This window comes from Rhinopithecus bieti, unplaced genomic scaffold (genome assembly GCF_001698545.2).
Source record: "Rhinopithecus bieti isolate Rb0 unplaced genomic scaffold, ASM169854v2 scaffold_18153, whole genome shotgun sequence".
In the NCBI taxonomy this organism is placed as follows: domain Eukaryota; kingdom Metazoa; phylum Chordata; class Mammalia; order Primates; family Cercopithecidae; genus Rhinopithecus; species Rhinopithecus bieti.
The window spans coordinates 188,024-203,917 of NW_016809139.1; the positions used below are offsets into that span (position 1 = coordinate 188,024).

Genomic DNA, 15,894 nt, shown 5'->3' on the forward strand with positions numbered 1-15,894 from the left:
AAAACCTCTCTATGGATATCTGTGAGGCAGGGAAGGTGGGCTGTCCAGCGTGTGAGGGAAGGTGGGCTGTCCAGAGTGTGAGAGCCGGGGGCCTTGGGCTCTGGCAGGTGGGTGACGTCGGGGGAGGGTGCTGGGTAGGATTAGAGCGTGCCCATCCCGGTGACCTCGGATGTCAGCCTAGAACAAAGGCAGGAGAGGGAGAGACGGTCACAATGAACACCCTCATCCGTGGGCAGATGTGAGGCCGGGCTGTGTGGCCTCTGTGCTCGCTGGGACAGGCTGTCCCGGTCAGCTCAGGAAGTTCTGAGCTGGAGACCACAGCAGAGTACACGGGCCTCTTCTCCGCCCTGGTCCCCGCCATGCCCGTCACCACGTCAGGTGTGTGAGCCAGCCCTGCATGGGGGCTTGAGGCCTTCCCCGTATGAAGCCTCCCGTGCAGCCCCGGGTCTGCCCTTGCGGGGGCACAAGGCCTTCCCAGTCTCACACCTGGCATCTGAGAAGGGGCTTTGGTTGCCACAGGAGTAAGCGTATGTGGGTAAGAGCCATCTGGCCCTAAGCACGGGGCCCAGCGGGGCTGTCAGTGATGTGGTCGGGCAGGCGGGAGCCTCCCTGACCAGCCCCATCCCCAGGCTCGCCCTGGGTTTGCCAACAATGCGCTTTGCTCAGCCTCCTGCCCATGGGCCTGCAGCCACAGGGATGGAAAGAGGCCCAACCTGGCTCTGGATCGAGGCAGAAGCCCCATGGGGCATCCGTGGGTAAAGTCGGGGGGGCTCCTTGTCCTCTCCAGGCAGCCCCTCACCCACTCACTGGGCGTGCAGATAGCAGAAGGGTCATGGGACAGGGGTTCCAGGGCCCATACAGGGCTGTGTCCACCCAGAGACCCCTCCCCTTCCCTCCCCTCCCCTTTCCTCCCACAAGCCCAGCTTGGGGTTCTTGCAGGAGGACATCCTTGGGGAGGGAGGAGGGATGTTCCTTACATCAGAGGCGGGGCTGGTGGTACGGCCTGCCTGGTGGGGGGACTGGTGGTGTGGTGTGTCAGGCGGGGGTGGGCGCTGGTGGTACGACCTGCCTGGCGGGGTGGCTGGTGGTACGGCGTGCCTGGCAGGGGGTGCTGGTGGTACAGCCTGCCTGGCAGGGGTGGGGCACTGGCTGAGAGGTCAGTGAGGCCGAGTGGGGTATAGTCACAGGGACCCAGGTGGCTTCAGACCCTCCCGTGTGCACCAGGGACCCACGGAAGGAAGGGGCCTGCAGAGTCCTGTCCTGCCTTTCCCTACACTTTTCCATGAGGATGAAAAAGGAGGCAAAACAGCAAAGTCCCCAAACACTGGTCTTTCTGGAGAGCTCTGAGTGGACAAGAGTCAGGTCTTCCAGCATAGGTGTGGCCGCCTGTCTGGGGCCACGGGAGCACCTGCCTTCCCCTCTAGCTTTGGGGATCATCCCCGGAGACACTGGATGGGAGGTCGGCAGAGTGAGGTGGCCTCACGTCTACATGAAGGCTGTCGCCATCCCATCCTGTCCCCACTATCCGGCCTGGAGCAGAGGGAACAGAGGGGGAGGCAGAGTGTGGCCCAGACCGTGCCTCCTCCCACCCCCGACTGTCCGGGCGATGTAACGCCAGCTGGCGCGTCCCTTTCTGGGCGTCTCTCAGAGGCCCTTGGAGCTGCTCACCTGGCGTTGATGAGATACTGGGCAAGGCTGATGTTCGCCGGGGTCCCCGTGATGGTGATCTGACGCTCTGAAGACCCTTCAGTGGCGTTGGCGATTTTGATCTGAGCTCCAGACATCTGTCGAATTTCATTGATTTTGGTCCCTTGGCGTCCAATTATGCAGCCTATTAGCTAGAAACAAGGACAGGGGGATTTCTTAGAGAAGAACCCGAGCCAGCCCCTGAAGACTGTGGGCAGTGTGCCCGAGGGGCCTGTGGGACAGGCTGCCAGCCTTGGACTCTGCCCCAAGCCCTGAGCGCAACACCCTGGAGAGGCCCCGCCCACACCTGCCTACAGGTGGTGCCTGATCCAGGCCACCTGCCCGAGGTCAGGCTAAGAGCACCTGTGCCTCTGCTGGCCCCTCTCAGAGCCGCCCTGCTCCCCGCTCCTGTGGGAGGTCCACAAAGCCAAGAGGCCACAGTCACTCGGCCTGGGCGCTCCACACTGGTCACCCCGGGGTCCAGGAGTGACCCACAGGTGGCAGCCAGGGGCTGAGCAGGGAGGCTCCACCACGGCCTGGAGGCGTCTTCTTGGCCGCATCCCAGGGAGACCAGTTCTGCCCAGACAGGCAACATCACAAATGCTCAAAAAGAAATGTGTGCTTGAAGCCAGAGCGAAACTCACTGCTGCCTAAAACTCAGCTTTTGCTGAACTTAGGTGAAACTCTGAGGCCATTCAGGTGCCTCCTTTCATTCTCCCTTTGGGACCCCTGTTTAAAGATGGAACACAATGGCCTCTGGCCAAGGCGGTCATCAAGAATGAGGGTGCTCCTTGAAGTAGCTGAGAGAGGAGGGTGGTGTATGGAGCAGCCATGAGGGGCTTCAGGGACAACTCGGGCACCCAGAGAAGACTGCACAGGAGCCAGTGGCATCTCTCAATGCCCACCACTGGACGGAAGTCCCTTCATGCACGCACAGGCCACTGATGAGAGCTCTGGAGCTTGGACGGAAAGAGAAGTAGCCAGACCTGTGGCAGGGAGAGCCCGAGACTGGAAGGTACCTGGCACAGGGCGCCAGGAGGGCAATTGGGCACACAGATCCCTGAGGGCCCTCAGGCGGAGTCCACTTCCACCTCCCTTGAGGCTGCTAGGGTGTCAGAATGGTGGTGAAATTGAGTGACAGGAGCAGGTTTCTGTCCTTACGCTGGGTGGAAGGGCTGGGCCGGGCCATGTGGCGGCATGCAGGAGGGACGTCCACTTCCAAGAGTGCCGGGGCTCAATCTGTGGTGTGAGCAGCAGCTCCACGGTGGGACACAGCTGCCCTGCCAGCCAGCCCCTGTCCCTGAGGAGACCAACGGTGTCTCAACTCTGTTCACCTTAGAGGCCGTCTCTGCTGGTTACTTATGAAATGACAGCCGTCTTACTAGACTACAGAACCCTCAGTCTTTGCAGACATCTACAGAGACCCCCACTCTAGAGAATCCAGGGCTGCTGGGAGTCCTCTATCTCCTGCTGCATCTCTGGGCTCCACCCACACCTCAGGCCCCACCCACATCTCCCAAGGCCCCGCCCACAGTCCAGCCTTCTCCCTGCTCACACCTGTGTGTGGTGTTCAGTGTGCCCCTGGGGTCAGGAGGGTGGTTTCCTAATCGGCACAAGGCCACATTTACCTGCCTGGCTGCATCCTCCTCCCTGGTGGCAGATCTGAAGGGCTCATCTCTGTTGGGGGCCAGGGACAGCAGCCACGGCCCGCATGGGGAGGGGGAATGTGGCTGACTCGGCAGCATGACCACAGGTCCCTGCAAGATGCCAGCATCCAGGAGGGAGAGCTCCTGGGCTTTCACACTGCCCCACTTCCTGTATCCCTCCTTGGCCAGCACACAGCCAGCTTTCCTCCCTAGCACTTCCTGCGCTGGAGTGCGTGGTGTCTGCTGAAGCGCACAGCACTGAGAACCTCGTGCACATATGCTGTTGGATCTCTCCTCAGAGCCTGCTGGAGGAAGTATCTCCCTGCCCCTCCTGCACAAAGTGCCTACCCTCTTCTCTTAACCGTCTGCCCGTCTTCTAACTGCCTCACTCCAGCTGTGCCCTGGCACGCATTCCCCTCCTGCTCTCCCCCCGCCCTCTCCCTCTGCTCCCTGTGATGTGCTGCTCAGGGTGCCCCTCTCCCCAGGCTCTGGAGGATGCTGCCTTTGCCACAGGCCTTTCCCCTCCTCTGCACACAGCTGTGGGGTCTGAATGCTGATGGGACATCATTGAGCCGCAAGGCATGCCCACCTCACCACAAATGCCAAGGTGAACAGCACTGTGATTTCTGTACCGGCACTCTCCACCACGAGAAGTGAATGTGGGGAGGTCGGACCTCCTTCACCTGCCCTGCCCTAGGCTGGCTGGCTCAGTGAAGGGGAAGATGGCTTCTAGGCTGAGCTCTACAGCCCAAGGGCACCTCCCACCTGGCCCCACCTGCACCTGTGAACCTTGCCAGCAGTTAGCAGACTTCTCGCCTCCTCTCATCCTCGTGTGCCTCCACTGCAAATTCAAAGAAGAACGATGGAAATATTCTGAAATAACGTGGCCCCTCCTAATCAGATGTCAATGCCAAATTCCACTGGAACTGTGGTGACACCTCCCACTGCAGCCTCTCCTCCTAGAGACCACTGTTGGACACCTTAGATTCCTTTCCCCAGCAGAAGGCCTGGCTGATTCTGCAGCTGAGAACCAGGGAAAGGGGCATGAGCCTTGGTGGGTGGGTGACTGTTGCTTAGGGCAGAGTAGGGGAGACCACAGGCACCACAGTCTGCATGGCCAAGAGCAAGCACTGAAATAGGCGTTGAGGGAAGCCCACAGTGATCGTCAGAAAGGGAACCAAAGGCCTGGGGCCCCTGGACTGCCCTGTGTCCCCATTGGCCATGCTGGGGAGCCTGCGAGTCTCAAGAGTCCCTGCCTCCAAGCAGTGTCTTTCTGCAGGAACCTTGAGGCAGCATGATCCAACTGTGACCAAGAGACAGACGTGAGCGAGATGACAGGCAAGTTCAGAACAAGCACACCCATTTTATTTCTTCCTTTTCTCCAAGAAGGTAGCAGGCAGCTACCAGGTGAGGAACATCAGCTTTGGTGGAGCCCAGATACATCCCCCATGAAGTCTGGGGGTGCTGGTGAAAGCCCCTGACAGTGCCATCAACAGCCTTTTCCATGAAGAAGCATGGAAGGCTGCGCCCAAATGCACTGGGATAAGAGGAAGCTGCCTTCCTTCTGAGAAGTGGGTCTCTTCCCTAGGAAGATCACCAGGAGGAGGATGGGAAGTGAGTGGTGAAGAGCTCGGAAAACCAGCATCCATCTGTACAAAGGAGACCCCAGGAAACAGGTTGACCAGCTCTCCAAAGATGACTTGTCCTCTTAAAGTTCATTCCCGTTTCAAATGAGTGTTTGGATAAGAGCACCAAACCTGGTGTTAGTGAACACTGATTCACCAAAGAAGGAAAACCCCACAGGAAAAGCCTGCTGGCTTTACTACCTGGAGGAAAAGACTCAGGAAGATGCCAGAAGTCGCATGCTCAAGGAACCACTGCAGTGAGGGAAAGGGCTGAGGAAAAATCCCCTCTCTCCAAGAATGCAGGGACCAGTTGGCTGTGCCACCCCACACCTGGGCAGATGGCTCTGTGCTGCTGCCTTTCAAGTTGGGCCAACCTTAGAAATCCTCGGGGATGCCAGAAGGCTGGACCACAATGCTGCCTGGAGGGTGAGTGTCCTGAGCTTCTGTTAGCAGACATGGGGACTCTGTGCCTGACCAGCAACCAGGACAGAAGGCCTAGAGTGCACATTGCCACGAGGGGCTCAAATGAGATGGCTCTTCAGGCAGGTCAGTGGCACCAGCCAGACAGCCTCATGGTCCACTCCTCTGGTGACCCTGCTCTCTTCTGCCTCTTTTTCTCCCACTCCACTGTCCATCTTCCACACACAGGACTGGTGATCTCCCTGAACTGCCCAATCTGTGCTTCCTATGGTCAGCTTGTATGAAAGGAAGGAACAGGGCTTAGAATTCCTGCCCAGCAGGTGTAAAGGGGGGCAGAACAGTGAAGGTTTCCAAAATCCACAGCTCTAGGGCAGAAAAGGCTGCTGGATGCTTGAGCTATAAGTGGGGCAGCCATCTCCACAGCCCACACAGGGACTCTGCTTGCTGCTCTGGCAGCTATCCCTCAAGGACATATGGCCCATGCCCTCCCTGGTCTCTCAGTTTGTGGATAAGTCAAGCATTCAGAGAATAGTCCTTACTATCCTCAGGACCCATGCTTACTCTGGGGAGGACTGAGTGTGTTGAGGGGAGCTCGTAAGGCCACATCCTCAGGTATGCTTAAGGCATGAACAGACTGAGGGGTGCTAGAAGAAATCTAGACAAGTCTGTGACATCCAACCAACTTCAGGTCTGTTGGAGCCAACTCATGGAGAATCCCAAACCTCCTGAGAGGCCAGGGCCCATGGAGATAATACTGCGGGTGGGTCCACTCTAGAGCATTCCTGGGCCACCTTGTTCTTTAAGGTTTGACCCGTACCAGGGCAGTGCCTCCACAGCAACATGAGTTCTCAGCCCAACTCTCATCTGACTACTGATTAATATCTGAAGTCCCCTTTAGCCTGCTGCTTGTTCAACATTTTAGGGATATAAAAGCACACAACTTTTGATGGGCATTAAACCCACTTTAAAAAGGAAAGGAGGGAGGATGCAGATCAAACAGTGGGGTTGGGGTGGTGAAGGCATCACCAAGCAGTGGGTCCCTCTGCCCAAAGGACAGCAGAGCTGACAGCCACTTGTGCCTAGTGTTTCCACCCAGGGACAGGCAGGTACAGGGGGCATACTCACATCATTGGGAATGGTGAGCTCATGAGTGCTGGCCGGTGGGCTGGCGTCCAGACCTGGGCATACCAAGGGGACATGGTTAGGCTGGTGGAAGGCTGCTAACAGTCACACCCCAGTGCCCCCACTCTTCTGGTTCAAGAGAGACAGGGCTGTAGAGCTGGCCCAAGTGTGAGGGTCAGCACAGCCCAGAGGGCCAGGACCCTGTGAGCTTTCAGTCTGAAACTGCCACCTAACTTCCTTAGTCCCAACTTCTCTCAAAAGAAGGAAAGAGAGACTTAAGCAGGACATTTTGTTTTTTTCATTTTGTACACAGCGTGACTTCACTCCCCTGTCATGTTTGTATGCTCTCTTGTGACACCTTGGAAGGCCACCCTGGTGGGCCCCCGGCTGAAGGGCAGGGCCACCCAGCATGTCTCAGGGTCTCTGTGCAGCACCCAGGGCACAGGCCATGCTGGTCACACTGATGCTGAGTGCCCATTTTCCCTTAGTTCTCAGGAGACCCCACTGGTTCTGAGGCCTACACCACTCTACCCAACAGTGCCCCACCTCCCTGTGACACCCCCTGGCCTGCTGCATGGGACAGCAGATGGCAGAGCACACAAAGTTGCCTCTCATTCCGATTCTGATGTAACTCTATCCAGAGGCCCCTGCACATAGCCTGGCTCAGACAGCTCAGGTCCACCAGGCAGTTCTTCCAAATTGGAGCAAGGAGATTCAATAGCATCACTGAGCCAAAAAAGAAGTGCTAGGACCAATGAAAAGCTGCACATTTCTATATAGATATCTTTCTTTGTTGAAGAGTGACGATATGGGTCTAATTGATCATCAAGCCTAAGTTTTTATATTTACAAATCTCCACTTAGTACCATCAGATAAAAGACAACCTCTCAGAGTTCAAGTCCAAGATTTGCTCTTGCTTGGAGGCTGCAAGCCTCATGAGTGTTGGCACAGGAGGGGCAGGGCCAGAGGCCTGCTGTGCTCTTCATGCTCAGCATTTCCATTTCCTGGACAAGTGGCGGCTCCAACCTGCAAGTCTAACACTGACACTCTGCTCTTCCCCTTGCAGGCCCCACGTGGTTCTTGTGACTCGGATTCTGCAGCTCAGCCTGGGCCCTGGAAACTGCAGGATCCACTCCTCCTAACCATCACAGGCCCGGCTGATGTACCTTCAGAATACCCCAGACTGGGGAGCCCTCCTCCCACCCACATGCTCCCCTGTTGCTGGTTCCTGCCTCTGCTGTGCCCCTTAGTCTAGGTTCCAGACAGACCAGAGGGCTCCCCAAAATGCACGTCCAATGGCTGTAGACTCCCAATGAGCTCCTACTTCTTCACAGCACCTCCTGTGCCCCCCAACTCCATGTTAAAGCCACACAGCTCCTGTTCTTTCCCACCACCTCTGCCCTGCCCCCCGTCCCTGCCAGCCACACCCTCCCTGGGCCCTGGGTGGGGCAGTCTGTCTACAATGCCACCTCTCATCTTGTCTTATGGTACTGACACCCCCAACCAGAGGATCCTCTCACTGTGACCAGCCAGTCTCCCTGGCAGGGAGAGACCCCACAGGGCAGATGCAGTCCTGTGGGGCCGTCCAGCACAGGAGGGGATCAGTTGGTGCTGAATGAACCAATTCATCTCTAATTCTCCATTATTTTTCTTTTGCATATATAAGCCTAGAGTTTCTGTTCTTTATATTCTTTTAATAAAGATACTTTCAAAACAACACTTATTTGGTTATTCAACTACCTACACACATTCCATAAACAGTGATATTTAAAATGTCACTTAAAAGATTTCCTTGGTCCTGCCTGAGTCCTAGACAGGAATTCCCGAACAAAGTAGATCTTAGATGAACAGAGAGGAGTGAGCCAGACCTGTTGAACTTGGGATATTTTGATTGAAAGGAGGAAAGTATGGGAAATCTTCCTAGGAGGGCACTAAAGTTAAGCAAATAATATAAAGAAATGTCTGCATAACCAGGACATTCATCTCAGGACAGCGTGGCCAATGTGTTCATTCATCTCAAGAGAGCACGGCCAATGTGTTCATCCACAGTATGGCCCAGGTGTTCATCCATCTAAGGGCAGCATGGCCCAGGTGTTCATTCATCTCAGGACAGCACGGCCAATGTGTTTCATCCATCTCAAGACAGCATGGCTGATGTATTCATTCATCTCAGGACGGCAAGGCCCAGGTGTCCATCCATCTCAGGACAGCATGGCCCAGGTGTTCATTCATCTCAGGATGCATGGCTAAGTTGTTCATTCAACTCAAGAGGCAAATGGGCCCAGGTGGTTCATCCATCCTCGGACAGCATGGCCGATGTGTTCAATTCATCTTCAAGGGACAGGCATGGCCGATGTGTCATTCATCTCAAGAGGCATGGCCAGTGTTCATTCATCTCAGGACGGCAGGCCCAGTGTTCATTCCATCGCAGGATGGCATGGCCGATGTGTTTCAATCCATCCAGGACAGCAATGGCCGATGTGTTCATTCAATCTCCAAGACAAGAATGGCCAAGTGTGTTTCAATTCATGCTCAGGAATGGCATGGCAAGCTGTGTTCATTCATCTCAGGACGGCAATGGACCTAGGTTTGTCCATTCCATCCTTCAGACCAGCATGACTGATGTGTTCATCCATCTCAGTAGGCAAGGCCCAAGGTGGTTCATCATCTCAGGATGGCATGGCCGAAGTGTTCATCCATCTCAGGACAGCATGGCCGATGTATTCATTCATCGCAGGACGGCAATGGCCAGTTCTTCATCCATCTCAAGACAGCATGGCCGTGTCTGTTCATCCCATCTCAAGACAGCATGGCCAAGTGTTCATTCATCTTCAGGATGGCATGGCGCGATGTTTTATTTCATCTCAGGACCAGTATTGGGCAGCTGTGTTCATTCATCTCAGGACGTGCATGGCCAGTGCCATCAATCCAGGCGGCATTGCGAGGTTCATCCAATCCAAGGCGGCATGGCCCGGGTTCATCCATCTCAGGACAGCATTGGACGATGTGTTCTCCCTCGGGACAAGCATGGCCGAAATGTTATTCACATCTCAGGACAAGCATGCCGAGTTGTTCATCATCCTCAGGACGGATGGCCGATGTGGTTCATTCATCTCAGGAATGGCATGGCAAAGCTGTGTTCATCCATCTTCGGACAGGCTGGCTGAATGGTTCATTCATCTCGGACAGCATGGCCCAGTGGTTTCATTTCATCTCGGACAGCATGGCCGATTGTGTTTCATCTCTCAGGATGGCATGGCTAATGTGTTCATTCATCTCAAGATGAGCTGGCCCAGGTGTTCATCCATCCGGCAGCAATGGCCGGTGTGTTCATTCGATCACTAAAGGAAAGCAGGCCCCGATGTGTTTTCATTCTCTCAGGACAGCAGGGCTGATTGTGTTCAATCCATCTCAGGACAGCATGGCGCGATGTGTTATCCATCCTCGGACGGCCATGGCCGATGTCTCATCCATCCAAGACAGCATGGCCGATGTGTTCATTTCAATCCAGGATGGCAAATGGCCGATTGTGGTCATTCATCTCAGGAGCATGCCCGATGTGTTCATTCATCTCGTGATGGCAATGGCCGATGTGTATTCACTCGGATGGCAATGGACGATGTGTTCATTCATCTCAGGACAGTATGGCAGCGTGTTCATTTCATCGTCAGGACGGCGGACCAGGTTTGTCCCCAGCTCAGGACGGCATTGGCTGATGTGTTCCAATTCCATCCAGCGGCATGGCCCAGGGTTCATCCATCTCAGGACAGCATGACGATGTAATTCAATTCATCTCAAAGACAGCATGGCCGATGGTTTCATTCTCCTCAAGATGGCAATGGCCAATGTGTGCATTCATCTCAGGACGGCAAGGCACAGGGTGTTCGTTTTATCTCAGGACGGCAGGCCGATGGTTCATTCATCTCAAGGATGGCAAGGCTTAATGTTTGGTTCATTCATCCAGGATGGCATGGCTTAATGTGTAATTCATCTCAGACGGCAATGGACGGTGTCATCCATCTCGGGACAGCAATGGCTGATGTGTCATCCTCTCAGGACGGCAAAGGCCCAGGTGTTTCAATCCATCTCGGGACAAGCATGGCCGATGTGTTTCATTCATCTCAAAGGAATGGCATGGCCGATGTGTCATTCATCTCAGGACGGCATGCCCAGGTGTTCATCCATCTCAGGACGGCCAAGGCCCAGTGTTCATCCATCTCAGGACAGCCAGGGCCGAATGTGTTCATCCATGCTCAGACGGCAAAGAACCCAGGTGTTCATTCATCTCAGACGGCAAGGCCCAGGGTGTTCAAATTCTCTCAGGACGGCAGGCCAAATGGGTTCATTCTCATCTCAGGGACAGCAATGACCGTTTGGGTTCAATTCATCTCAGGACGGCATGGCCGATTGTCATCCATCTCAGGACGGAAGGCCCAGGTGTCAATCCCATTCTCGGACAGCAATGGCTGCAGGTCATCCATTTTAGGCAGAATGACCGTTGGGTTCATTCATCTGCAGGCGGCATGGCCGATGTGTTCATTCATCTCAGGACGGCATGGCCCAGGTGATTCTGTTTCTTATGAAGATGACGACATTCCAGATACCAGGGTAAAGGAGGCCGCCCAACCTGCCGCCCAAGCCCATGCTGGAAGTCTCCTGGCCTCAGCATTCAAAGAGGCCACAAACACCTCCCATTGCTGCCCACTCAGTTTAACCCTGCTGTGGCTGGCATGTGTGTGCACTGCAGTCCCCAGGGCCTTGGTGAGGGGAGGGTCATCACAGGACGCCTAGCTGGCCACCAGGAAGCCACTGTGGCACCGGCCACATGCACATGGAGCCATGAGGTGTTGCGTGTGTGTGGCATCTTCCTCATGGGCACCTAGGAACCCGCTAAGCCCCAGGCAAACAACTGTGTCTGTTTCATGGCCTTGGTCACTGAATCTACAAATCTATGTGCTACCCCACAGTATCCGAGGAATGAACATTTTAATGCGAGTCGGGAGGGGTGCAGGCAAATCCAGCACAGCCTGATCGTCCTCCTTAAGGGTTTGCTCATAGTCCTAAAAAACCCACTTCCAAAGCACACCATGGGACAACTCCATTTCCTGCTCCCACGGCTGACTCCCATTGCTGGGGTGCTTTGCTCTGAGCACCTCAGGCCCCACCATCCAGCCACAGTGGCAGCATGGCACCACCCATGCCCTTGGCAGTGCCTGAGGCTGGTCCACAGCCTCCCATGGAAGATGTAAACTGCTGCAGCTGTAGGGCCCCCACACCTCCTCCCGCGGGGGCTCTGCTCTGCCGCCCTGGCCTGCTCTCCTGTCCGTGTGGCTTTGTGTTACCTGATGACTGGCCCATCAGATTTTGAGCTTCTTCGGAGGAGTGTAAAGGCAGCTTTTCTCCTGGAGAGCAAAGAAGAGACAGGTTTAATGTTTTGCCCTCAAGGAGATAAGCAGTGTCCCTTCAACTAGGGAAGCTCAAAATATGACTGGCGCACGCACCGGCGCTGTCTCCGGCCACGGCCACAGGCATGGCACTGCCTCTGTGGGGAGGGACACCCAACTGCCAGGCACGCCAGGGGCAGGATGGGCTTGCCACGCATGGCCACCCTTGATGGCCTCATGACAGCGACTGGGCTGGGGCTGACTCGGGCCACTGCTCTCCTGGGGCAGGGCTGGGTGCCACCTTGGGATACACAGTGGCTTCCTGCAGAATAGCATCCACGCCTGCTATGCGCTCGCTCCTGGAGAGAAGTCTCCAGGGCGGCCCAATGGGTACGCTCAGCAGGAAGGGCCACCCAGGACAGACTGTGGGCAGCACAGGGCACTGCCCAGCAAGTGCAGACCCTCGGTGGGCAGACATCTCTTCACAAGCAAGGCTATGGCAAGGCCAGCTGTAAGGTGAACTAGCTCCCCACAGTGGGAGCGAGACCCACACCCCGCCCCTGCCCTGTCCCCAGTCCCGGTCCTGGCAAGCCTGCTGCATGTGAACCCTGCACCACCGGCACTCACAACTCCAACTGCACCTGTTCTACACGCTGCACCGAATAACACAGCTCAGAAAGAGAAAGTCCCCAGGTGGGAAGAGAAGGAGGTGAGAAAAGGGCTGGGTACGTACCGGGGAAAGCGGGGTTGGTCTGTCCGAGGGGAGGAAAGGGGGTTTGCTGCATGGCCAACTGGTGGAGCTTGGTCAACTGCTGGGGTAGGAGGGACATGAGAGCTAAGAAGGTTATTGTCATCGAGTACAAGTCACACCAAATTAAAACGGCAGTAACAGAACTTTGCACAGATAGATAGAAAGAGGGCCATGCGGACACATGGCAGACGCAAGAGAACGCAAGGACTTGGCCTGGGGGAAGCCAATGGAGCCCAGGCTATGAGCAGGCCAATGCCCGGCGTACAGACAGCAGCACTGGAAGTCGCTGTCTTCTCTCCCTGGCTTCCTGGCAGCTCCAGCCTGGACTGGCCCAGCCTCCCTCTCACTGGCTGGTATGGACAGGAGGCTGGGCCAGTGGGCCACGGAGTGTCTGGGGGAGTCCAGGAGCCACAGAGGAAACCCAGCTGTGCTTCTAGGCGATTCAAGGCCAAGTCACTAGTCACTAAAGTCAGACTAGCCCCTGGGGGGTCCGAGAGGCACGAGTTTGCAAACCTCACCCCGGTCTCACCCTGTGCTAGGCCTGGCCCACTCCCCTCCCCTGCAGGGCCTTGCTTTACTCATGAGGTGACCTGAGGTGGGGGGAACACCCAAAGGGCCACACACCTGCCTTTTAGTCACCTCCAAGAGTGTCTCGCCTTCCTGGGATTACAGAACACTAGCACTGGAAGGTTCTGTGGAGGGTATGAGGGACACCTAGGGCCCTCAGCTGGGAGCCGCCTGTGCCACTGGCCCCTGCAGGCTGCCCCCAGCCCTTCTCCTCCCATCCTCGGGCCACAAGACTTTTCAAGGGGCTTTGATGCCATTTTAAAGTTATTTTACCTGAGCCTCATTTCTTAAATAAAACTAAAATAGCAGAAGATAACGGTAAACGTGACAAGGTGAGACTCAAAATTCTTCCACCCTTTGGAGAGCCAAGGGCTGCTCAGCAGAGGGCATGGGGCTCCTCAGGCCTGGCTCTCCCAGGAGCCGCAGGCCTCCAGTGGCGCTGTCAAGGATGGGTGCTGCAGAGGGTGTCCTGGGGCTCAAGTGGGCACCGGGCAAAGCTCCTCTGTAGTACTGCCCGGCAGGCAGGGGAGGCGGCACATTCAGGGAGGGTACCACCTCCCCAGCTTTTTCCCTTCAGAACATTCAACCCAAACGCATCCCAGTGTGGCTGTGTGTGGACTCCTGCGACCCACAGCCAGGCAGGCAGCCCAGCTTCCTCACTGCACAGGGTGTGGGTGGCAGAAGCTGCCACAGAGGCCACCAATGCTTGGGGGTGTGGGCACTCGGAGCAGAGCTGCTGTCCCCATGTGAGAAGGCCGGCTGCTGAGCACCTGACCAGACCCCCATGCTTGCCCTGGCCACCCCTGGAACCTGGGTTCCCTGACACCAGGGAGCAGTCAGGAAGGCAACGACTGTGGTCCCAGCACCTTCCCAGCTGCGCACTACTGGGTGGGTGTGCACTTGGCCTCCCAGGAGCAGGGAGCCCTCCCCTAAGAGTTCACCCAGAGTCAAGGTAAAGTCCCCTTCCTCAGTACCTAGTAACCTGGGAGGATGGGGGGCTGCTCCCCAGCCCCGCCCCCACCCCCAACACCTGGCCTTGCAGCCAGGTGCTGGGCTGGGGGGCAGGGCAGGCCTGGCAGGAGGTGGCCATCTGGCGTGCTGCGGCCCATCTGGCCTCTTCTTGCTCCCACAGGATAGGGTCTGGTCCCCATGGCAAGCCCGTGGCCTCTGGCACACCTCTGTGTTCAGTGGAGAGCCATGAGATTGTAGGGTGTTTGTCACCACAGCCTGACTTCGCTCCCTGAGCACCTGCCATTGCAGACACATCTGGTGAGCACTTACACCGGGACAGTCTACCTCCTGGAAAGACGTGAGGCCCTGCGGAGACAGCAGGAGGAAGCAGGCATATCTGGGGTCCTAGTGAAGGCGCCCCACCTAGACAGGGCACGTCAGGAAAGACTGCAGGTGTCCCAGGCCGGGTAGGAGGACTGCAGGCAAGATCGCCCATGGTGGGGTGAGACACTCCTGGCGAATTCATCCAGTTATCAGATGCTGAATGGCACAGGTGGGATCCGCAAACCCCTGACTCCCAGTGGGGCTCAGGAGCTGCCCTGCGGCCAGGGAATGGGGTACAGGGGAGGGGCACGCCCTGGGCTCTACAGGGGTTAGAGTCAGCTCCAAGATGGCCCAGCCGGTTGCTGTGGCGATAGAAGGCCTGGTGTCTCCAGGCCTCAGTTCCTTGAACTATAAAGTGAGGGAATGGATGTGAGTGAGCAGCAACTGTGGCTGTGGATGACAAAAAGTCTCTCAATAGGTTTTTGGCTTTTTACGAAGAAATGACCACACTAGCAAATAAATCTCTCTCCTCCCCACCTACAAATGTAGGGGACGTCCTAGGGAGGTCTGGACTAGAACAGGGCGGTGCTTGGGGAGCATCTGTGGAGAGGATGGGCAGGTGCTCACCCTAGCTCTGCCCAGGATCAGTCAAGCCACTGCACCTCCTTTGGACTCAATTTCCACATTTTTTAAAGGAGAGAACAGGACTAAGTGCCAAGGGGCCTTCCACTTTTTGAGAAGATTCTGCCCTGTAAAAAAATGAGACCTTTGGTTCTCACCAGTACCTCCAAATCACTGAGAGGAAAGGGGAAGAAAGTCAGGTAGGCAGGCGACAGGAAGGGAGGCAGGGAGAGGAGGGCAGGAGGGGAGGAAGTAGGGGGAGAGGGAGGGAGGGAGAGGGGGGGGGGGGGGAGGGAGGGGAGGGAGGGAAGGAGGAGGGGAGGGAGGGAAAAAAAGAAAGTTAAAAATTAAAAATTCTGAAGCCAGGCCCCAGTGTAGAGCAGGTAGCTCAGCATCTCTGGGGAGCGAGGCCCAGAATCAGGACTTCTAAAGTCTCTAGGGGACTCCAGGAAGCAGCCCAGGCTGAGGGTCGCGGCTTCAGACCTCTGGAATCTGCCAAAAGCACTAGGTGATCAGGGCCTCGTGTCCACCCTATGAAGGGACGTGGGACAGGTGTTACCCCCGTTCTAAGACTAGAAAGCTGAGGCTGAGAGGTGTGTGGCCCATGGTTACTGCCAGCAGGGCTGGGACTCGAAGCCAGGCTCTGCATCCTGGGCTCAACACTCTTACCGCAGCCTCTGGCTGCTGTAACCAGTGCAAACTGCGGAGGACTGCTTGTCTCCAACTCCTTCCCTCTGCCCTGAAACAGCTAATGTTGGAACTGGGCACATGCCAGGGCTCTGGAAGACGGAATAAAG

The 15,894-nt window shown here is 56.3% G+C and overlaps 1 protein-coding gene across 1 annotated transcript in view; it reads right to left on the reverse strand.

The window, feature by feature from the left end:
- Positions 1 to 552: 552 nt before the first annotated feature.
- The window catches only part of PCBP3 (poly(rC) binding protein 3), a 31,755-nt gene continuing 16,413 nt past the window's right edge, over positions 553 to 15,894 (reverse strand). Inside the window, exons 4-10 of the mRNA XM_017888655.1 lie at positions 12,617 to 12,695; positions 11,842 to 11,901; positions 6,503 to 6,555; positions 4,114 to 4,173; positions 3,219 to 3,443; positions 1,669 to 1,838; positions 553 to 682 (exon numbers count right to left, since the gene is read on the reverse strand). Of these exons, the coding sequence (XP_017744144.1) occupies positions 553 to 682; positions 1,669 to 1,838; positions 3,219 to 3,443; positions 4,114 to 4,173; positions 6,503 to 6,555; positions 11,842 to 11,901; positions 12,617 to 12,695 (777 nt within the window). The remainder of the gene's footprint in view (positions 683 to 1,668; positions 1,839 to 3,218; positions 3,444 to 4,113; positions 4,174 to 6,502; positions 6,556 to 11,841; positions 11,902 to 12,616; positions 12,696 to 15,894) is intronic.